The 23,910-nt window shown below is 42.1% G+C and overlaps 1 protein-coding gene across 2 annotated transcripts in view; it reads right to left on the minus strand.

Annotated features, from left to right (window-relative positions):
• Positions 1-7,817: 7,817 nt before the first annotated feature.
• Brinp1 (BMP/retinoic acid inducible neural specific 1) overlaps positions 7,818-23,910 on the minus strand; it is a 190,417-nt gene continuing 174,324 nt past the window's right edge. For both annotated transcript variants that reach the window (XM_010602913.2, XM_010602914.3), the window contains exon 8: positions 7,818-15,476. In XM_010602913.2, coding sequence (XP_010601215.1) covers positions 14,336-15,476 — 1,141 coding nt within the window. In that variant the 3' untranslated portion in view covers positions 7,818-14,335. The remainder of the gene's footprint in view (positions 15,477-23,910) is intronic.

A 23,910-nucleotide genomic window follows, 5' to 3' on the forward strand; every position in this document is an offset into this window, starting at 1 on the left:
ATTCTAGTCTTGGCAACATTTCTTACTTTCTAAAGTGTTCACCAATGTTCATTCCCCCAGATCCCTAGTCCTGCAAAGAAGAGCACCTGTAATTAGAAGTCTGAGTTTTGCCTTTATCCACCTTCTCATTCGTCCCTCACTTAAAATTTGGAGTCAGTGTTCAGATGATTGTGTTTGAGAGAACAGCTTATCTGCCTCTTTCAGGAGCTGGTCTTCTCCTGACATGTCATAAGCTTGGGTTGGAAACTTAATTCTTAGGAAGAGAGACTTGGGGTATCTCAGGGCTGTCTGTGAAATGTGGGTCTGCCCATAAGTCTGGGATGAAATACCAGGGAGCCCATTATGGTGCATACTTACACCACACACTCTAGTTTCTCCTTAATCACTGTGACTGACAATGTTTAGGTGTCCAGCTGTTAGCTACTCTCAGTGTCTGCTGATTATAATTCATGTGTCCCTTGGCCCCCAAAATACCATCACAGAACACATTTGACCTTAGGGAATCTAGGATTCCTCTTTCATAGAATGAATAATCCTATGTAGGTGCTTTCTGAAATGTGATGAGGGCAGCGAAGTGGGTAGACATGTCAGAATGCCCATGACTACACTGAAGCTTGATGATTCGCTAGGAGAATTTCAAGAACTTAAAAGTTGTTGTGTGCACTGATTATTGCAGGAAAATGTTGAAATGACAATCTATAAAAGGAAAAGGTGCATGGGCTAAATAAAGTCCATGGAAAACTAGGTTTAAGCTTCCAATGATCCTGTATTTATGGAATTGATTAGACACCCTTAATTCTCCCAGAAATAGTATATTACAATACATGAGAGATATTTCCACCCAGGGAAGATACCTGAATTTATTGTGCATGGTTTTTCCTGGATATCAGTTACATATGCACACAACAGATTGGCCTCAGCTACTCTGAATCTAAGTCTCAGAGCAAAAACAGATATTTACCCTAAATAACTATTCTTAGCAGAAGTTATCTGGTTAAACTGGTACAACAAAGGACCAGTCACCAGGGGAAAATACTCTTACAAGCAGAATATTCCAAAGGCTTAGAGAGCATCTTTCAGAAGCTGTCCTAAGGCTATGCATGAAGACAGACTTTTCTTGGAAGTGTTCACCATTTGAGCAAGACAGGTCCCCGAAGTTAGTATTTTCTACATAATGATCAATTACAAAGTATTGTGCTCATTAATTATAAAGCATTATGCTCATTTATGATATGAAGTCTCTTGATAAAATAGAAAAGTACTGATGAGAATGGGGTGTGTTTTTCAACAGAAGACAAATAAACGCAAGTGTATTGTAAAATCTCTCTGAATGGAAGAGTTTGCTCCTACCTTCACCTTGGCTTTGAAGTAGCAAGCATCTAAGTGCAGTACTACATAGTAGGCATGTAAAGTTTTGCTGGATGAAATAAGGAATGAATGACCTCAGTAACATAGCTATGCAAAAATTTGCGAATCTGGGGCCTCCCAAGTCTCAAAGCCTAAGTCTCTTTCTGAGACCCATTTCTTTTTCTGTGAAATGTGGGTGGCTTTTCCCATATTTTCTTCAGAGCCTTTAGGGAAATTGGAAATATCGACCTACCCCTAGATGTCAGGGACCATAAGTAATAAAATGGGGCTTTCTTCTTGGAGTACAGTCAGAAGTCAGTCCATCCTAGGAAGGCTCACTGCTCACCTATGATTTTATCTCACATGTTCTGAACTGATATCAAAACAAATCAAAGAAAGTTTAAAACATTCGCTGTGGCAACAGCGAGGAATGTGCAACAACCCAGATAAAAGTATCTTTTAGTACAACAGCAGTCCTGGTGTTCCACACTCATTGCGGTATTTCTACTCACTTTGCTAGTTATCAGATTCTGAAAAGTGTAAATGAAGATTTCAAAATATATTTTAAGCAGGTTATGAGAGAGTTCCACATGCAATAAATCCATTATATAGCAGTAACTCCCAGCTACTGTGAAGAGTACCCTGCATGACAGATTCAGGTCACTGTCATTAACAAGCTTCTAGATTGATATTGCCAGTCTGATGATCACAAAACAGGGCAAATTCCCTCTACACAGGAGCAGAGGGAAAGAGGATTTGTCACAACTAGACCACTGTGCCATCCACTGGTCTGGCTCAGGAAGAATTCTGAACCAATGCACATAGAGATGTGCTATGAAATATCTGCATAGGCTTGGAGCAGAGCACTGGGATGGGAGGCAAATGTTTTCAGTCTTATCTAGTCTCTGTTATTGGCTTTGTGACCTTGGCAAGGTCTCCTTAGTACTCTAGACCTCTGTCTGTCCATTTCTGCCTGAAGGAAAGAACATAGGATACATCTTTTTTTTTTTTTTTCATTCCACAAATCCTCACTGAGCACATTTCTGCTGCTAGGTATTGTTCTAGTCCTAAGAATGCAGCAGAGAGAGATTGAAATAAACATGCCCCTTACTTTAATACTGTAACTATAGCTTTTACACCTACCTGTATGTAATACATATTGCTTTATTGTACAACATACAATTGTAGAATTGTTAGATTTCTATTCATAATGGTACTATATCAAGTTCTGAGTTGTTTCCTACCTGATTTGCACGATGATTATTGTATTCATTAGTGAAGTTCCCTAAACTCCTATCTTTAATATTGCAGTAATTCTAAACACGTGGTCTCAGGAAAATGAGGTGGAGGACTTGTCTTCAGTTTTTCTTGAGTACTACCTTGTCATCATTATTTGTGACATTGTAGAGGACTCCTTTGTGATTCTCAGGGTGCTGCTTCTATAAATAGTCAAACTGAAGATGTTCATATTGTTTTCTCATTAACCTTGGAGTCTTCACAAGAGAACCTATATACTGCGCCAAGGGTCACACACTGGGTATCTATACTATGAAGACACCAAGGACAGTAGTTGTATCAATCCTGTTCTCATATGGAAGCAAGATGCAGGTCTCCATTCACCCTTTTTCCGCAAATCCAAAACAGCATGTCATCTCATAAGAAATGGTCAAGCACTCGCCTCTTTCTACCTCGCCTCTGTTTACCTTTACAGTGACTACAGTCTAATCCTTTAATGGGTCATTGCCTTAGTGTCCTAGGTTTTGAATAAAACATACCTCAGTTGGGATGTCTTAAAGAAATAGATATATGTTCTTACACGTTGGAAGGCTAGCAGTCCAAGACTGAGGTGCTGCAGGTTTGGTTACTGCCGAGGACTCTCCTCGTCTGCACATGCCAATTTTCTTACTGTGTCCTCATAATATCTTTTATCTGCTGGACATGAAATTTTATTTTATTTTATTTTTGAGGCAAGGTCTCACTAGATAGTTCAAGCTGGCCTTGAACTCACTATGTAGCCCAGGCTGTCCTTGAAGGCTCAGTGATCCTTCTGCCTCAGCCTCTTGAGTGCTGGGATTACAGGCATACACCACCAGACCTTGCTGGACATCCATCTTTAATATCACATTTTGTGTTATATTCATTATTTCTAAAAGGACACCAGTTAGATTACATTAGAGCTACCTGTAACAACTTTATTTGATCTTAATCTCCTAGTTTAATGCTCTGCCCCTAAATACATTCTGATTTTGAAATACTAAGGGTTGTGACTTTAAATAAATGCGTGAGGAGGCACAATTCCACGCATACATCCATGATTACTGCCATGTATTTTATCATTCTTCTAGAATATGTTGAGCAGGCTACCCATGGTGTTGTACAATGCAGCCATTTTGTTAATCTACCACATGGAAACTTATTTTCAAGGTGGGCTCTGAAAACAAGAAAAAAGTTCCAGATGCTGCCTCTCCAAAGCTGAAAAGAATCTTTGCAGGATAAATGTTGCATGTTGCAAGTGGCACTTGTGAATACCCAGAAAATAACCAGCAAGATGGATGGCTACCTCTTGTTCATTTATGATGAACCGATACACAAGAAAATAAGACACAGATAATCCGTCAAGATAGCCTGCTTTGTTAATGATAACAAAAGCTATTTTTATCTTGTTTTCACTATATACCTGGTGCTTTATATGTAAAAAACCACTCTAATCCTCTAATTTCAGGAAGTCATTGTAAGCAAATGTACTTTCTGAGTGAAGATGGAATGGAAACGCGGTTTACTTTGCTCTTACTATGTGCAGGGCAATGTTTTAGATGTTTTCTCTCTCTAGTCTCTTTTCCTCTTCATTACAATCCCTCGAGGTAGGCAATAATATTATCAGGTAAGAAAAATAAAGGCAGGCTCTATTTGAGGAACTAACTTGTCAAAGGTCACACAGTTCAGGGTTGATGCAGCCGTAAAGGAAAGATGACTCCAAAATTTGTGCTCTTAGCCAATATTCCAAACTGGTGGGTGGACCCAGTGAATTTTCTTCTGCCATTACCAAACTTACCTGAACTTGAAATGAGACAAGTTCTTTGATTGAACCATTTCCAGGGAAAGGAGTTGGGCTAGCTAGAGCTGCTGTGGGCTATGGAAGATGATTATTCAAGGGGTATTTCCTAGTGTTGGAAGGATAAATAAAATGACAGCAAGAGGCAGAGAGTTAGTCCATTCAAACAGCATTAGGCATGGCCATCATGACTTATGGAAAGCAGTGGCCAAGGCCAAGCACTAGAATCTTATTACTGGAAGTCAGAGGGAAAGGCAGGTAAACAGATGCAACGTGAGCTCAATTTCAAGAGCGTGATTTGAAATATTAGAGAGAGTGTGGAGAAACGGCCAAAAACATTCCAAATTCCCCTTCCCTCAAAGTTAAGGGAACTTGGCAGAAAAATCAAGGGTTGGAATACAAAAATAGAGCAGATTTGAGTATATTCAATTACACAACTGCAGGCCTGAAGTTCTACAGTGACTGCCAGGTGCTTATAGGACATTATCTAGAATCTTCATATAAGGAAAAAAATGCTCCCTTAGATGATTACATAATATTCTTGTCTTCTACTACAACTGCTCTTCATTCCCACCACCCGTCCATCCTTATTTCTCTCTTCCTCAATTCCAGCTGAACTGGACCATGACAGGAGCTCTTCAGTTCACAAGAAACAATGTTTCCTTCCTCTCCTCATTGAACCTGGCTTGTCTGTCATTGAAAATGCTTATCAAGCATTTTGGTGCTCTGGTGCTTTCCCTGACTTTCTCTTCTCTGTCTCACCCCAGTGAGGAATCCATGTCGTATATTCTGATAATATCATATACTTTTCCTTAATATGTGCCATATTTAAATAAGCCTGGCTGACTTCTCTACCCTGTTTGCTTCAAAAATGACCTGCTGAATGAATGAAAGAGTATGAAGCTGAATTCTGGCACCTCTGATCCCTCCCAAGGCCAATATTTTCTTGAGATCATACTTTGAGATTGATACTTGAGGTGATAATCAAGGACCTGCAGCTGTAGAGGAAGTGCCCTGAGTGACCTGGGAACTAGTTCCATCCTGCTGGCCTAACTTGCCACATTAAAATTCAATAAAGCTGACTCTCCAAGTCCTGGGTTTGGCAAATTTCTCTTAGCATATCAAATTTTTTGCAGTATTTTTAGCAAATAAATATAAGAGCAAATGCACTGTATATTTTCCAATGAATTTATACAGATTATTTTCCCTTCGCTGTCTTCTACTCCACCTTACCTGTCAGAAGACTGTTTCCCCAGATAATTCCAACTTGCTGGTGTTCCCTGCGCTAGGGTCGGAGCCTTGACTGAAGGTTTTGTCCCTCTCAGGACTGCAGCAGCAGCCCTTAGTACATCGACCCAGAGCATACGCTGTTCCTGGCTGGGTTGCTAAGAAACATCCCTGCTTGCCGGGAAGTGGCATGAAGCCATACCAAGCTTTCTGGGGAGACAACTCTGAGAACAGCTACTCAGAGCATCTTCCCTTACAAGCTCAGTCTTTCACGTCACATTTCTGGATGCCATTCTTACTGTTTGAAAACTATATCTCTTCTGACTACTCCTCTCCCTTTTTTCAGGTTTAAGTATGCCATCATTTGCTTCTTACCTTCTGGAAAGCAGGGATTTGGGTCTAACTCTTCTGTTCATCCCTGTAATGAAGAAGATTCCAGAGGAGACACAAACAACAAGGGAAGTCAAGAGACATAAGGAGGTAATGTTGTCAAGCGTTGGCTGTGGCCTATGGCTGGCTCAAAGGAATAGTGAAACTAACTTCTTCTGAATGCTTGCTGTGTACCAGAGCGTTCCAGGCAGGCCTTGACTGACCTTATCTCGTGTAAGGGATAAAAACTCAGGGAAAAGAAATGTCTCATAGCATCCTGGTGAAGTAGTTATTATTCTCCCAATGTAACAGGTAAACAAAACCAAGATACGCAGAGGTTCACTGACTTTTCAGGGTCGTACAATTTGCAAGGAGTGCACCAAGAAATGAACCCCTTCAGGCTCAGCCCCACTACATCTTACCCTTATCATTTAATACTTATGTTACCTAGGAAATGGCAAAACTGTATTTACATGATTTTTGGTACCCCAGTTTACTCACCTATATGGCGGGGGGAATAGCAACTCTTTAAAAGCCACCCTTTTGTAAATATTTAAAATCACTAATCAAGATACAGTATTATATTTTACCCTTCTATCAGTGAAAATCTCAATGCTACTGAAAGAGAAAAAATACCGCTTGTATTTTATGGTGATGGATAAAATTTCTGGAACTTCTGGGATCAGGAAATATCAATAAGGTGAGCAAGTAGGGTGACAGCAGGAAGCTGAGCAAAGACAAAGTCTGGATAGAACCATGTCTACTGTCTGTTGAAGTTACTCTCCGTCTTTCTCATCCATTCTAAAGAGCCCCACAGACTCTATAGGATTACACTGGGCCTGGGATGGGCTTTCAGGAGCCATGGACCATATTGGTTTCAGTTACATCCATTCTGTTAAAATGAGGCAATTGGCCTAGATGATCAAAGACCTCTTTTTACACCATTACTTTGAGGAACAGACTACAGTTTTCATCTTCCGGCTGCTCAAGAGCCAGCCCCCTGCCAGACTTCCTGGTACTGCTTTTTCTCAGAAAAAGGCAACACACAAAACAGTGCTTTATCAAACAGGTGGGAGCCCTACCCAGAGCCGATAGGCTCCCTGAGCTGTTGGAGAAGAAGAAAGAAATGCCACTGGGCTCTGAGCCTGGTAATACTCCGCCAGAGAGAAAATCTGCCCTAGACAGCCTGCTCCTCCAGATCTCTGATGATGCTGTGTGACTCAGATGACAATACCCAAAACACTCTTGTGATGTTTCTTTGATTCTGGGTCACGGAAGACTTAATGGTGCTGAACTAAAGGAGAGATGCCATATGACTTTTGGAGTTTGTGTTATTATAGATTGTTTAAGAGAGCTCTTATGTGTACTTATTTGAAGAAACAGAATGTGGTATAGCTAGAAGTCCTGTTTTTAAATACTCACATTCATAATCCCATTCTTGGCTGTGTAGTCATAGACAAGTGACATTACCTAAAATTGAGTTTCTTTGTGAGAATAATAATATGGTCCTTAGACTTTCCCCATTAGAGAGAAGTTAAATAGGATTCTACTGTCTGTATGATGTCATCTCCCCCCACCCCAAGTTCATTTGCTAGAAGTTAATCTGGTATTGAAGTGTCAAAGTCAGTAGGGTTCATATAAAACAGATTCTTGGGATTCCTCCCCATCCATTCACTCCTGTGAGGACACTAGAAGGTAGGTATATGTGGAACAGGCCCTCACCAGACACTGAATCTGCTAGTGCTTTGATCCTGGGCTTCCAGCTCCAGAACTGAAAAGAGAACTCTGTGAAAGACATTTATTTTATTTATAATATTCCCAGTGTACGTATTGTATTACAAAAGCCCCAGTAGACCAAGATATAGATAACATCCAACAAACTCTTATTTTAGTATTTGGTCTGTAAAATGAGCTCATTTGATCTTAGCTACTATGTGTTAACAGTAATTTAATATCTATCTATCAAGCAAGTTTTATTTATGAAATTTATTTAACAAATGGGTTTCCTGTGTGTCAGGCACTATTCTAGACTCTTTCTTGTTTAAAGCACTTAATTCTCTTAACAACCATAATAGGGAGGGCCTATTAAGACTCTTTTTATTTACAGAAGAATCACGGAGAGGCCACATATTCTGTCAAGTTGCACAGCTGATAAATAGCCATGCTCCAAGCCTTGTTTCTTACCTCTAAGTCAGCACTCTTAGCCGCAGTACTCTCTGCTGTCGGAGGATGCCAAAAATATTGTTGAATGTACTGGTTAAATCTCCAACATGTGAATTGGAAAATGAGTTGTAATTCAGAAAAACCCCATGCCTGGGTTAAGTCTTTAAGCTCATAATATTTTGAACACTGACAAAATATCAGGTGACATTAGTGTTAATTTATAATTATTAATTATTCAAAGTAACACCATACAATTAACAAACCCTTGGCAGTGTTTATAATCATAGCCTAATTTTATAAGAGCCCTACGACTTCCTTACTTACTCAGGTCTGTGACATAGTCAGACCAATGTTGCATCCCTGGTTAAGATGTCTAGGACTTGGTAGATAGGGTAAGCACAGTCATCTGCATGACATCATCCGTAAACTTTAGACTGGCAGCTTGGGATCAGGAAATACCAATCATGTGAGCAAGTAGGGTGACAGCAGGAAGCTGAGCAAAGACAAAGTCTGGATAGAACCATGTCTACTGTCTGTTGAAGTTACTCTCGGTCTTTCTCGTCCATTCTAAAGAGCCCCACCGATTCTATAGGATTACACTGGGCCTGGGATGGGCTTTCAGGAGCCATGGACCACAATGGTTTCAGTTACACCCATTCTGTTGAACCTTCCCCTATTATCAGCTTTGTAGCTCCTGTTTAAAATGTTTATGGGAGCTGTTTTCCTCCTTAGCTAATGGACTCCATTTAGCACATGTATAAAGACAATGAAGCTATAGCACTAACAGAGGCATTTCGTCCAGTCTTTGGGAAAGAATGGCCTTTGGATGGAACTATAACAGCTTCAGGGATACCTATCAGACCAAGAATTTGGGGGCAAAAATCAGATCCTAAACTCAGTATTGGATGCTGAGGATGTAGCACGGGCTCAACTTTGAACTTCATTTGCTTATTTGAAGCTACTTAACAGATTTTTTTAAAATTGCTTTAGTGATGTCTCCTTCAAACTTCATGTCCAGACTTCATGGCTTTAGGGACCTAGACTCTGTCTCCTGATGATGCAGTACATATGTGTCAGTCATTGCTTCTCATTCTTTTACATTGCTCATTTATTTCCCATTTGGAAGCCTCTTTCTTTCAGTTGGGGCTGAAAGAGAACATAGCTACATAGTAAGTTTGCATTTAATATGTGTTTTATTAAAGTGACCATAACTACCATTCTTATGAAGAGATTTGTCATTTTATAAAGACTTCTTGAGGGCAGGATGAAGCTTTACAAACTACATTAATTTGATATGTGATCCTAGGACAATCTCTTCTGAGATACTTAAAAGGGAGGTAAACTCATGGTTTAGACAAGTTCAGAGATACTTACTCAAGATTTGTAGCATTTAGAAATAGTCAAGAGATCAAGAGATATTGTTCAAAAGTGTATGTGAGGGTATATTTTTACTGGGAAAAGACCAGAGCTTTCATGCTTCTCAAAGAGATGTGCACCACCCTGTAAATTAAGTAAGGTTAAAGAGATTCTATTTACTCCAAAATATACTATTGGATATGTTTATGTAATACACGACATTATTTCCTGGCTTAGATGCAAATTTATTCTATTTTATTCTTGGCGTGATTTTCATTGGCAGGTTTGTTGAGAGGGTTGGAGGATTCCAAGTCAAGAGAATCAGAAAGTGTATCATATATCTTAACTCAGAATGTCCACAGACCACCAGATATCAAAAAGTGAAGAATGACCTTATGCTTCTAAATCCAGGTTCTGATGGTGGTTTGGAAAGAGAACAAATATTGAAGATAAGAGAGTTCACTCAGGCAATCTCTGCCTGATTTCTGCTTGGCAGGGCTGGAGCCATTGATGCTATTGATATCATAGCAAGAAAGTGACCACCCAGTCTAAAATCATTATAATCTTCTAAGGAATCGATTGGTCCTAAATCACAGAAATGCCTTTTGATGAAAAAGATTATGAGGCCAGGTGGTGGGGGGTGGGGGAGAGAGAGAGAGAAAGAGAGAGAGAGAGAGAGAGAGAGAGAGAGGACTGATATATATTTATATACTTATAACTCAGCAGTTCAAAGGTCATGGGGCTGATTCTTGTCCTGGTTTGGAGATTAGGCTACATGACTTTGCACTTTGAGACAGTGAAAAAGAAACTACTCGCAGTCAATATTCAAACCTGCTAGAATAACTGAATAACTTTTCTCTGAAATTTGAAGTTCTACGTAATGATCTTTTCTTCCCCTGGAGTCTGTGACTCTGTGTTGTCTTCTGTCCATTCTTCAGATAAATTGACCATCATTAACCATGATAATGTATTTTTCTTTTAGTCTATTTTGACTGCATTGAGAATGCTAAAACAGCTTTCTTTTTGTTGGTATGTCTAGTATACATTTATTGACCTTTTTGTAGTCAGTCTTTTTTGCAATTTATGATCTGAAAACCTCTCGTTTTTTGCAGTCAAGTTTTATCCAATTACATTTATTGTGATAAGTTGTGTAGCAAGTTTTACTATTCTACCTGTTTACATGTGTCCAGCTATTTTAATTTTTCCTTTTTCTGTTTCTCAATTTTTATTTTTCCTGTATTGATTTGAAAATTATCTATATGCATCTCTTAGAGGTTAATTACTCCCCACTGATAGATGGTAGAATATCTTCCTTAGTCATTTATCACCATCTAGTGGACCCAGATTATTATTACTTTGTATAGAAATGATAATAGAATAAAACATCATTGAGATGATTCTATCAGTACAGACAACAAGCTACTCTAGAGTCCAAATTATATTCTTAGACTTGAATAATCCCAAAGCTTAATTTCTATCCCATGCATTTGTTTTACACACTAACCTTTCCCCCACTTTGCAACACATTGTCTCTGTGCAACTATGATTTTAATCAAGGAAAGGAGTCTTACAGTTCTTGTGACCCTCTTCTTGCCCTCCTCTTTAAAGGGGGCAGATATGCCAAAGTCTAGAATTTTCAATGATTTTATTTGATAGCTAATTAATGGCTTTCTGTGGTTTCCATGGCAATGACATGCTTTGCTACCAGCCCTCATCCAAATGGGCATTCTGTTCACTCTTGTGTCTTAGCACCAGCATATTAATCAGAGACTAGAGGTCCTTAGTTGCTGCATCAAATTGATAAGACACTAATTGAATTAAAATCTCACTTGAAGGCTTTAGGCTTCTGTTCCTCTCTGCAAAAAGGGAACCTTGTAAGTTCAAAGGGCCAGCCAAACCTGAGCTAAAGACATTTGGAAATCCACAGCATGTTACATTCTTTCATGTACTTTCCTCTTAGTGTAGAATAAACTTTGGATGACTGGGTCTTTCTCCTGGAAATTTCCTCTATTTCCCTTTGCTTTCCTATCTTTAGGCACATCTACATTATCTCTATTTAATGAAATAGCTAAGATAATACTATGAAAATGAACAGCATAGGCTTTCCCCACACATCCATGGTAAAGTCTGGTCAAGGATTCAGTTTAAAGGTCCCCATTTAATTATGACAAAGATTAGGCGACGCAGTGCTGTGGAGGTACGAAGGGCCATTGCATGCGGAGCCCACGGAAGGTTGGAAGTCGCCATGAAGAGCAGGTGGGGCGACAGTAAAGCAGCCTGAAGCGCGTCGCTCAGATCCTAGAGATTATGGATGTTTGTTTCCACCTGAATTCATCTAGAATTGACTCTAAACAGAAGTAGGTTTCAATGACATTTTAAAAATTGTCATAACTGACCCTTACACCTCCTAAGGCATAGTTGCACATTTGTGGCTTTGCCTTCACTGTTCCTTTGATCATTTTTGTCCTCTCTGCTTGTCCAAATGCTGATGGCTTCCCAATATTCAGAAAGAATACATCCCTTCTATTAAAGCCTTTTCCAACCTCACGAACAGAGGAAACAATTTCCTTACGGCTCTTCTTTCTGAGCTTGACTCCATCATAGCACTTCCTTATGATGTACTGTAATTATTGTTTCTCAAATTTATTTGTATTTCTCATTTTCATTAATTTCTGAGTGGTACATAAGTGTGGATCATTTACTTACAAATATTTACGTTTCCGACACTCTCCATTCATCTGTTAGTTGCTTAAGAAACGTTTGATGATTTGCTGGACTCCTGCAAAATCTCCTTGTGGTGGATGAACCAAGCTGTACTGTGACGTCTGGCAAGAGGGATTTCCAGACTACATGAAAAATAACAGTTTTAAAAGCTGAGGTCTAGAACCCACAGAAGTGTAAAGTGCATGCCAACCATTGAAGAAGTTGGTATAAAATATATGCTTATCCATACTAAAAACACACACATAAGCCAGAGTTTACCATTGCAGCAAAGAAAATTATCTTTCCTACATCCACACTTAGGGAAGCTAGGTAGTTCGTCACCGCTTATGTACTGAGAACTTTTCCTTAAGTCTTAAAGTAAATCAGGGATAGTGTTCACTCATATGTCCTATCACAGACCCTGGCCTCTAAATTCAATCCTGTATTTCATCTAGGATATTAGTATGAGGGGGGAGATGCAATCCCAGAACTAAAGCCTGTAGATGAAACCATGAAAGGCTGGCTGGTCAAAGTATGGAAAGGTATTCTAATCACTACATCTGTGTGATAATGTAAGCTGAATGGGGTTTTTGCTTTCCTTCTGTTAAAGAATCAAAGGAAAGCAGAAAATAGAACTAATTAGCTTTCTGTCCTGCAGTAGTCCAATCAGTGAAGAGTGGCCAATTTCCAACAATGATGAAGAGGAGATGTGCACTGAGCAGAATCTTAGACCAAAATAATTCTATATTCTCTTCCCAACCCTAAATTTTTGTAATGCTGCATCTCACTGCCAATGCAGAAATGAGGTCCAGATGGCTAGGAAGCACCTTTCCCAAGTGCCACCCAGTAAAAAGATAAATTCTGGGTTTCTAGAAACTTGAAGCAATGTCTGTGAAAATCCTTTGGAGAGGTACTTTGAGGTGAGCTTTCTCTAATTTAACCTTAAGTGCCCCAGAAGGCTTCTTACTTTTCACATGCCCGCCCCCAAGATGGCCATGCTTATATTGCCGTATGGGTGGACACATACATATGCCTGCATGAGTTAATACAGTGATAATTCTTTGACTTAGCTGAAAAGTCTGTCTTGTAGAAAATGGTACATCAATGCAATACTAAAACTTGCCTTATTTTTTTAAACTTTTGTTTACTGATTTTATTCAGACTAAGACTTTATCTTTAATATGGAAAGCATTTCTAGGAAATCTGACACTAGGCTCTTTCCTTCAGAGAAAGTGGGTGGGAGGAAGTTCTTCACACACACAAAACAACTATCAAAACAACCTCAGGAAAATACTTAGTCCCTTGGCGGCTTTGTTGGAGGGGAAAATATGAAAGTGGCCAGCGTGATTCAAAAGAAGGCACATTATTAAGGGAGTCAGAAGATAGGATTCAGGTCCACATTCAGGCAGTAACTGAGGGGAAAACCATGGGCGTGGTATCCTTCTCTTAGCCTATCTCTCCGGCTAAGAAGTCTGATGAGTTGACACCTAAGGTCACTTACTGTCCTGTGATTATGTGAATGTGTCTCCTCACAACCCCACCTACTGGTCACCTTCCATTCAGTTTGGTTTATTGAGAAGAAAAGAAGAGAATGTCATCCATCGTGTACCCACCCTTGTTGGAGACTTGAGTCAAAGGAACCACAAGGATGAAGCATACAGAGGGAATAAAACTTAACCGAAGAAATATCTTCTTTATCTATGTCCATTTCCTCCCACAAGGAAAAATGGCAGTGTCAATTGTACATTACATATATCTCTCTCTCTCTTTAGTGTTTAATCTTAGCACCTGCACAGCAGAGATCTCTACAATTCATTGCATATGCTCTCCCCCTCTCCCCCCTCCATACAGCACCTGAGGCCTACAAAGCAACTCCCTCAAAACTCCATAAAGGCTGAGACCCTTCTTCATGGCAGAGTATAGAAATAACAAACATGCCCAACGGTTTTATACAGTTGCTAGAACGTTTCATTTCCAACAAATGAAGATGTTTTTCCTCCCGTTTTTTTTAATATTAATTATACTTTACAAATTTTTGTGTTTCACTTTGTTTTACTTTGTTTTGTCCAGTTGTGTTTTGTACAACAAAGGGGAAAGTCCATGGCTAGGAGTCCCGGGTTAGCAGAGTTTGGCTGTCATCTGGTCCGACTGTTTGAGGATCTCGGTGTTGTAGAGATCCAAGGCGTGGTTCACCCTGATGATCTCGCTGTTGGTGAGTTTCAGGCGGTGTTTCAGCATACAGGAGAACAAGTCCAGTTGGGGCTTCCCCGGGGCCACAGGAGGAGCCAGACGATTAATTCGGTCCCGAATATCCAGCAAGAGGAGCATCACGGATGAAGAGGAATAGAACTGGCCGCCTTGTGTGTAGGACTGGTTGACCTGCTGCACGGCACTGCGGAGAAGGTCGGCGTTGAACCTCAGGCTGTACCCGAACACTTGCACATCCGAGATCTTGATGTAGAATTGCCTCTTGGAAGGGTCAGACAGGTCCACGGGGCCCTGGCCAGTCTCATTACGCAGAAGGGTAGGTAGCCGAGTCCGACTTCGTAGGTAGATGTGGACTGTCTCGAAAAACGTTTTCCACCGATTCCCCAGCAAGAGAGTCCAGTTGTAGCATTGGCTGTTTTGGAGACGGATCTTCTCCCAACGCGGGTAGCCAAATTCCCCAAAAGGCATGTTCCAGCCCTCCGAGTGGCTCCCGCTGAAGGGATTGACATAGACAAAGAACATGGGGTCCAGGCTGCTGTTACGCATCTGGCAGATGCGCATGGACATACCAATTACCATGTGGATGAAGTCCATGCGGTTCTTGTTGCTCTTGAGAGTGAGGGACATGCGCTTGCGCCACCGAGGGTCGAAGAAGGTGTCCAGGCGGATTTCATTGCTGATGAAGGTGGTGTGGACGTAGAGACGCGAGTCCATCTTCTGCAACAGGTACTTCAACTCCAGGTCCTGGAAGTCCAGGTCGGTCTCGAAGCTGATGAACTGCTCGCTGCGCTCAGAGTCCACGTTCTGGGGCTCGCAGCGGCCTCGGTACAGCTTGTAGCCCTTGTTGCAGGACCCGCAGAGGGAGATGTTAGCCAGACTGCACATGGCACAGCTGTTGTTCCCGCCTATGATGCAGGGTATGGGGCGCTGGCACAGGGTGGTACTGCCATGGCACACACAGCTCCGCTGGCTCTCCAGGAAGGTTCCCCAAAACCCATTCTCATTGCAGTAGAGAAGCGATTGGACCCTTGCAAGCCACTGCTGAATTGTCCTGGGGGTACAGAGGGAGAATAGAGAGAGTTTACCATCATGGGTGGGGCTGTGACTTGCTCTACACAACTGATGCGGCAAACTGGTGCTGCCCAAAACAATAAAAGGACACATTGGGGCACTTGGAATAAGGAAGACTATGTAAATGTGAAGAACTTCATTCTGGTCTAACTCCTTGCAACGCCGCAAACCAGCTGTGTTACATTGTACTTTACTCTTGTAACGTTTAATGTCTTCACCCGTCCAGAGAAAAGGCTGGAGTAAATGTTTGGGAGGGTGGGGATCCTTCCAGCCCTGTGACTGCAGTTAGGACACTGTAACATCGTATTATTAACTTCTACAGAAGATTAAGAAATAAGTGTTTAAACATAAATATTCCTTCTGGGTGGCCACAAGTTGGTAAAAATGTAGCAATAAAATAGACCTTACAGTTTATTTCTTTTAATCTACATTATATGACATTACACACACTCCTCCACTGAGGCTGCTATATAATACCCAACAACATCCACAGAAACAAATTGTACTTTATCATATACTGGAAATAATAAAGCGCTTCCATACTGGTGATCCTACATGACATTCACATAGTTTTTCAAAACGTATAAAAAAAGAGCTCATTTTCCCACAGCACCCGACTCTCAAATCAGTGGCAGTTCTTTGCAAATGTAGCTCTAGGCCGCCCTCCCCATGGATCCCTGGACTCTATAAATGATACCGAAGTCTGTACCCAGAATCCAGACACTGAAACATTCCAATGAAGACGGATACTTAATTAAATAAGAGACAACAGAAGAAAAGGTAAAAATATGAAAGGCAGCAAGCCTCCTGGAAGATCGCATCCTTCCTCATTTCTGTGCAAGTCACCTCTCGGCTATCTTCCACGCCACAAACACAATCCCTTACATGTGTCTAGCACTTCTCACCCAGCGCAGAGCATACTCACTCCCATCTTCTCACTTGAATACCCTAACAACACCCTGAAAACAGCTTTGGACTTGAGGTCAGTCAGAGATTGCATGAAATCCTAGCTCTTTCATGTGTGTGCCGAAGTGATACTGGACAGTTTCCTTCACCTTCCTAATCATTCCTGCTGCACAGGGATGTTGGGAGGGTGACATGAATTTTTATGTGAAAGCTTAGCTCCAAACTTGGTAGGCATTAAGAAAGCCATAAAACGTAGCTCTTGCTATTCTTGCAAAGGGACTGTCAGCTACGTTTTATGGACACGGTAACAGAAGCTGCGAGATGAAGTGATAGACTCAAAGTCAGACAGCCAGTGAGTGGAGCGGTATCTAGGCTCAGAGCTATTGCCTTTTGCATTGTCCATCACACAGAAGTCAAGCAAACCTTTCTTAAGGCTACACATGCTGTGGTGATTTTCTGGTGATGATGACGGTGCTGTTGGTTTATGATCTCCATTTCAGGAAGCTGGAAACAAGAGGTAGATTTGCATCGCACCCCCTGTGGCAGTCCATCTGTACTATCACTTCCTCTGAGGAGCTATGCTCACCAAACCACAAACACTAAGAGCCAGGGGGCAGCAGAGCTTTATGCTGAAAAGTAGGGATACTGGCTGGAGAAGAACTGAGTTCAAAACCCCATTCTGTAACCAGGAACAAGTCATTTTGTCTCTTCAAGCCTCCGTAGCCTCCTCTAAAATGAGGAAATACAACCCATCTCATGTGGCTGGGCTGGTGAGAGGACTCTGTGAGGTAATATATTAAGCGCTTAGAAAAGCCCAGCAGAGAGCAATTATGAAAAAGGTAATAATAAGAAATCTTATCCTAGAGAATAAGCTCTTCCTTTGAAGGTACTGAGACACTCTCAAGGATTTCACTATCTCTCTGAGTTTGAGGGAAGCCATTTTGTTAAAACCATTTGAAAATGGATACTGTTGAAATGGCTTCCTGGCATACTTTGCTTTAAATGAATTGCTTATCAGCTCAGAGAAAATGGTGGAATAATCAGCTTTTTGAAACTCTCTTCCTTTTAAATCCATAGAAGCATCCTACTCTCCCAACATCCATGGTATTGGGACCCGGGTTTCCTTGGTAGGTTCCCCTTCAGGCTCTGAGGCTTGATACAAGAGGGCCTTCCTTCCCCAGGCACCTAGCACAGAGCCTAGCTCTATAAATGTTTGTTGAATGAATGAATGTTTGCCGAATTAAATGGACAAAGAATATTAATGTTTTTGTTCTTATTTTTATAAAAGAAAAATAAACTTGTATCTCTCCCCTCAGGATGCAGTATTAGTTTTCCATACCATCCACCCACACAGCTCCAGGCATCCCTGGTCTCTGCTTCGTGAGACCAATTCTATCACAGCCTGGAAAACAGCAGCAGGCCCGGCCTTCAGGAAACGGAGCTGGAATCATAATGAGCTGTGTGGCTCCCACCTCCCAAACCAGAACACGGACTGAATATTGGGGGATGAGTCATCTGATATTTCTGCGAGCTGCAGGGCCCTTCTACACAGCTCTGATTTCGTGGTTCCATCTGACGAAAGCCTCATCTCAAAATGCCTCTTTCAAATGGCCCACACTTGCCCCTGTCACTCCCTCTCCAAGTGACAGGACAGTACCCCATTTAGACGTCCTCTGTTCCCATCTGCAAGGCATTCTATAACCCCGTAGAGCGCCCCCTTTCTCATGTCTCATCATTGGGACCCTTTGTCAAGACTGCAGCCCTCACTCCTTGAATCAATGCTTCATTGTAGCTGAACTCTCAGAATCCTCCATGGGGGAATAAAAAGATGAAAGTTTCTGGGGATGCAGCAACAAGCAGCGGGGCTAGTGGCGAATTAGGATTCTGGCCCTGTCGAGCAGGAGGGATTGGGGACAGAGGCCCTCTGAGATGCATTAGCGAGCTGTGTGGCACCTGCATCTCCTGACCTCAGAATAATCGCGAGGTTGTGGGCTGTATCAAAGAAGGCATTAATGATACAGCGTGAAGACTCAGAAAGGAGGTGGTGTCTGGGACTCCCGGGGAGCAAAGCCCAGAGAAAGGGGAAAGAGAAAAGAGGAGCAAGGTAGAGACCCAGGGAAGGATAATGAGAGAACAGGAGGGACTTGGTGCTGAAGGTGATGGGGAAAAGATGAACAGGAAGGGGCCGCCAAGGAGCCAGTAGAGGGGCCCAACGAGATAGATCGCAAGCAGGCTGTGAAGGACAGACATGGAGACATTTAGCCAAGGCTCCGCTGTAGCTCACAGGTTCAGGGAACGTAGACACTGGATGGGTCAATGAGACTGAGCTAGTCATCTGCCCCCCTCCTTTCACTGTGGCTGCGATGGAAGCAAGGAGTCCTGATTTCCAAGGTCAGTGAGCTTCCTTTGCTTTTCACTACTTCATCTGAGAAGATTAAAACCAGAGAAACAGCCAGGCGTGGTGGTGCACGCCTGTAATCCCAGCACTCAGGAGGCTGAGGCAGGAGGATCGCAGTGAGCCCGAGACCAGCCTTGGCTACAAAGTAAATCCAGGTCAGTCTCAGCTACATAGTGAGACCCTGTCTCAAAACAAAACAAAATAAAAACAAAACAAAACAAAACAAAACAAAAAAAAAAAACAGAACAGAAAAACAAACTCTCCCTGTCTTTGGGAGTGTTTCTTTTTAACAAACAAGTTCCAAAAATTAGAAACCCCTGAGTCAGAAAAATTTCCTATACATCCTCCATCTCCAGGCCATGCTCTGAGCAGTAAGTAACACAGCCAACACCCTGCAGTATTTAATTACAGGCAGCACACTAAGCCAACTGGGGATGTCTGTGGTTTGTCTCCGTTGAGCATTCACCATCTCCCATACCGTGATGCTGGAGGGTCTTCACAGACCTCTGTGAGTAGCATGGTTAACCACCTCTGTGTCACGTATGAAAAGAATGAGACCTTTAGAAGTGAAATAACTTGTTTGAGATCATGAAGTAACCTCACATTCCCCAGCCTGACTCTGTACTCTGCTATAAGTTCACTTCCAACTATATACTGCATCAGAAGGTAAAATTATAGCAATAAAGCAAGCAAGAAGAAGGAAGGGAGCCATAAGAAGAGAAATATATTGAAATAATGGAAAAATACAGGAAGTCTGAGTGTGTGAAGGGCCTATTATCACATTCCTTGCTTCCTCTGGACCTGCCGTGGTCCCTTTTCTCCATTCACTGATAATTGGGGCTCACAGACAAGCACACAGGGAGGGGCTGGGGACCAATGGTAGGAGGGACTGTGATCTATAAATACCACTTCCCGGGCTAGCTGGTGACAGCCTGCCTCAACCCTGGCAGTGGAGAAGTGGCTTAATAGGCTGGCCCTGGAGGGGAGGGTCTCGAAGCGGACACAGCCCCCGTGCAAGGCAGACGGTGCCAGGCAGCAGGAACCACACTGTACAATGTTGTTCTCCATCCCCGGGGACCTGCAGCGTCTTCCCTCTGCAGCCAGGGCTGAACTCCCGCATGGGTGAAACAGCGTCCTTCTGTCAGACAAGATTTCGAGTCATTCTGATGGGGGGAAGGAAGGAGGTCAGACGGGGAGGCCAGGAAGCTGCGCTTTCATTTCTAAATGGGAAGCGCTTACATGGTTCCAAATGAAGCAGCGGCTTGGAGCACAGAAGCAGAGAGCCCCCAGGGAGAAGCCTTGCAAATGTTCAGCCCGTCTCCCTCACGTTAGAACCGAACACTCAGGTTGCTTACTGAGATGGAAGATGACGGGGTCTCCGCAGCTTCTGACAGGGCAGCTGCCTCTTTCTCCTCACACCACCTCCAGGAGCTAGGACTCCCTTGTGATTTCCATTCTGATGAGACGACTGAAGGCCAGAGAGGGACTGTGACTCACCACGGTCACACAGCATGGACACAGCAGACCGGAGTTCAGGGTTTATGGGTCCAAACCCAGCATGCCCTCAGTTACCTTGCTACCCACTCCCTGCCCTCCACTCTGCAGACAGGAGGATAAATAGGCTCAGGGCCACGATGGGGGCCCCTCAGCTGCTTCCCGGCAGGCTGTGTCTTTGCCTTAGCCAGGAATTTCTGGCAACCTGACAGGTCTCTCCGTGACACAGCATGGAGATGCTTGTCATTTGGAGGACAGAGGCTTTGCCACCCAGCGCTCCCCTCAGTGTTTCAAAGACTCACAGCCCCCTTTCAGCACCATCCGGGCTAGGGAGCCTGGCTGGGTTTCCTAATTCAAGCAACCTCCCTGCTGATTTTAATTGGAGGCTTTGCCTAAGATGGGAATGTGGTGCCTGGCCTGTGGCATTTTAGGGAACATCATACGAATTGAGTGCCAAGGAGAAGGAGAGGAAACAGATGTAGGCTAAAATAGAAAACTATAATCTGTAATCCTCTATGCCTACCAGGAGTGTGTTTTTAAAAGTGGAGAGGAAGTGAAAAAAAAAAGAAATAAAAAAACTGCAGTTCTGAAATATTCTATTATTTATGTCCTGTGCAGCTTCTTGGCATCTCTTTGACATCGTAATGGGTGTCTGAGTAATTTGGTGTGACTCCACAAAATGTACACTCTGTTAGACTACAGACGCAATCAGGGAGATCAGTCGTTGTTTTTAGATTTCTGAAGATGCACTGTTCTTTTGTTGTGGCATGTGTGTGCGTGTGTTCTAAAGGAATGGTGCTAATAAAAGATGAATAGGTCAATGGTGTCAGGATGCTTGAGGCTTGGCTGAAAAGAGCTTCGGTGCATAAATGTGCTAGTGTGAGCTGTAACTGGCCCTCAGACTCTCTCTGCTCCTCACTGCTCCCACATAGACATTTGGCTTTTAATCATTCTCCTATTGGAGTTTGCATCACTGCCTTAATAAACTGTTTCTCTTCTTTTCCCAGCTCTTCACACGATGTCAGAATCTCATTGAGTAGCTCATAACAATTTGGAAGAAAAGACCAAAAGAAAGCTCTATAGCCCCTTGCCCCTCCGAGGATATTTTCTCATTTGGAGCTAACTGCACAGTGACCTCAAGAGATCATCCATGTGGAGGGCAGGACTGAAGAGCAGGAGGAGGAATGAGAACAGCATCATGAAAGTCCAATGCGGTCTTTAAAATTAGGTTGTCAGGAGCTTAATTGGGGAGGATTATGAAATGATTTCTGCAATTACACATCTCTGTGTCTGCAAAGAGGTGACAGGCAACATCAGCTGCATGTTCAAATTCAGCTTTTTGCTTTTGGGGCACGGATGTTCTGGAGACAAGTGAAGGAAAGAGTCAGAACTCTCAGGGGCAACAGAAGGACTAGAAGCAGCAGGGTGCTCCTGGGTGGAGAGGGGTAGAAATGGAATGTTCTTCCTGAGTAGCGGGGGGTGGGGTGGGGACGGGGCAGTGAAAGACCCAAGGAATTGACCACAAAAGCAAGGCAGACTTAACTAGAGTCTCATGGTACTTCATCCTCAAGTACAATAATGGCCATCTAATACGGGAGCAAAGTGAAGTAAGTGCTGCTCTTCTACTCTTGGACCTTCAATTTTTTTTTTCTTTATTGGTACATTTTAGGTAAACCATACAATTACATTCATCATTGGGATCTTGTACCTTTACATGACAGGTCTTGGTTCTTATTTTTTCCCCATTCCCCTACCCTTCCTTCAGCCCCTCTACCTGGGAGAGGCAGGGGAAAACTAAGAAGGGAAAAGAAAAAATAAGGGAAAATGCAAAGAAATGGAAACAAATTCTCTGTAAATAGGAACCTTCAATTTTTGATCTTGCCATTTGACCTTGAGTGAGTCACCCGACCTCTTCAGCTCCCCTAGTTTCCTTATCTATCAAGTGAGGAAGGTAACACCTACTATGTACTTTGTCTTAAGAATTCAAATTGAATATACAAACTCTAGGGAGTTTTCCAGTAAAGAGCAGTTATGACTGACCATGAACTGTCACTACTGAGGGCAAAGAGTAACAATGTTTTCTAAATGTTCTGGTAAAAATACTCCCCTTGGTTACTGGACACCCTGTTGATTTTATCTTAATAGTCTAGAATCACTGCTTGCACACTCTCCATCATCCCAATGAACACCATCACCATGATGCTTAGACAGGAAAGAATCAGACGTGGGCTTTGGAGTCGGAACACTTTGAGGAGTGAGTCTCAGCTCTGCTGCTCATTATTTAACCTTGAACTAACTGCTCCTCTTCTCTAAGATTCTGTTTTCTCTACTGCAAAGGAAATAATAACCTTTTCCTTCAAAAAGTGGTTGTGAGGCTCAGATAAGATGGTGTAAGCTTCTGGTGGATCGAAGGGTACACTGTCTCCTGTAAAAATCAACTGCAGTGTTCCTCTTGTGCTTACAGGAGCTCGAGTTCCTCTGAAATCAGTAATCACAGATTTAACATCCAGGGGAGAAAAAAATTCCATGCATGCTCCACAGTCAGTTTCACATCTATGTTAAAAACAGTTCTTGTTTCTACACTCCAAAATCAAAATAAGATTGCAAATCTAAATGTAAAAAAGTAAAACTATGGGGTCAGGGATGTAGTTTAGTGGCACTGGGCCTGCTTGGCAAGCATAAGGTCCTGAGTTTGACCCCCACTACCAAAAAACAAAACAAAACAAAACAAACAAACAAAAAAACAAAACAACAAAAAAAAACGACAACAACAAAAAACTAAAACTACAACAACAGAATAATTCTTTGACGGAAACAAAGGGAAATGACTTCATGACATTAGAGGAGGGAAAGATATTGTTAAGGTACTCTATATAGAGGGAAAAACTACTAAAATTATATTAAACTCAAAACTCATTCAACAAAAATACCACACAGAGTGAAGAAGCAATGCTCAATGAGAAAACATGTGTTCAATTTTTCTTGCCAACAAAATAATGTATCCATAATAATAATATTCTCAGAATGATTGTGTTGCCCAAAATTCATAGGTTGAAATCCTGCTCCCCAAGGTGATGGTTTTTGGAGGTGGAGCATTTTCAGGTGTGAAGTCCTTGTCAATGAGGCCCTAGAGACCTTGAAGCCTGAGTGGACATAGGTAGAAGCCAAACCAGGAAGCCCTGACCAGACTCCAAATTTGCTAATGCCTTGAATCTTGTATTCCCCAGGCTCCAGAAAATAACAAATAAATAAGTTCCTGTTGCTTATAAGCCACCCGGCCTGTGGTATTTTTTGTACCAGGCCAAAAAGACCGAGACAATACTTAAAGTGCTACAAATCAGTAAGAAAAACTCATTAGGCAAATGACAGGAACAGGCGCTTCATAAAAAAGAATATTCAAAAGGCCAATAAGCATCTGAAACTTCACTTTATTCTTCATCAGGAACAGTGCAACTAAAACTGCAGTGAGATACTACCCCAGCAGGATGGCTAAAATAAGATTAAAATATAAAATAAAGGTGATGGAAAGTGTCACATATGGGCAAAGATGTGGAGCAATCAAAACGTTCCTGTGCTATTGGTGGGAAGGAGACTTGCTTCAGTGGAGTTGGGAAAG

Source organism: Fukomys damarensis, unplaced genomic scaffold (assembly GCF_012274545.1).
Source record: "Fukomys damarensis isolate Sample0158 unplaced genomic scaffold, DMR_v1.0_HiC HiC_scaffold_36, whole genome shotgun sequence".
NCBI classification, from domain to species: domain Eukaryota; kingdom Metazoa; phylum Chordata; class Mammalia; order Rodentia; family Bathyergidae; genus Fukomys; species Fukomys damarensis.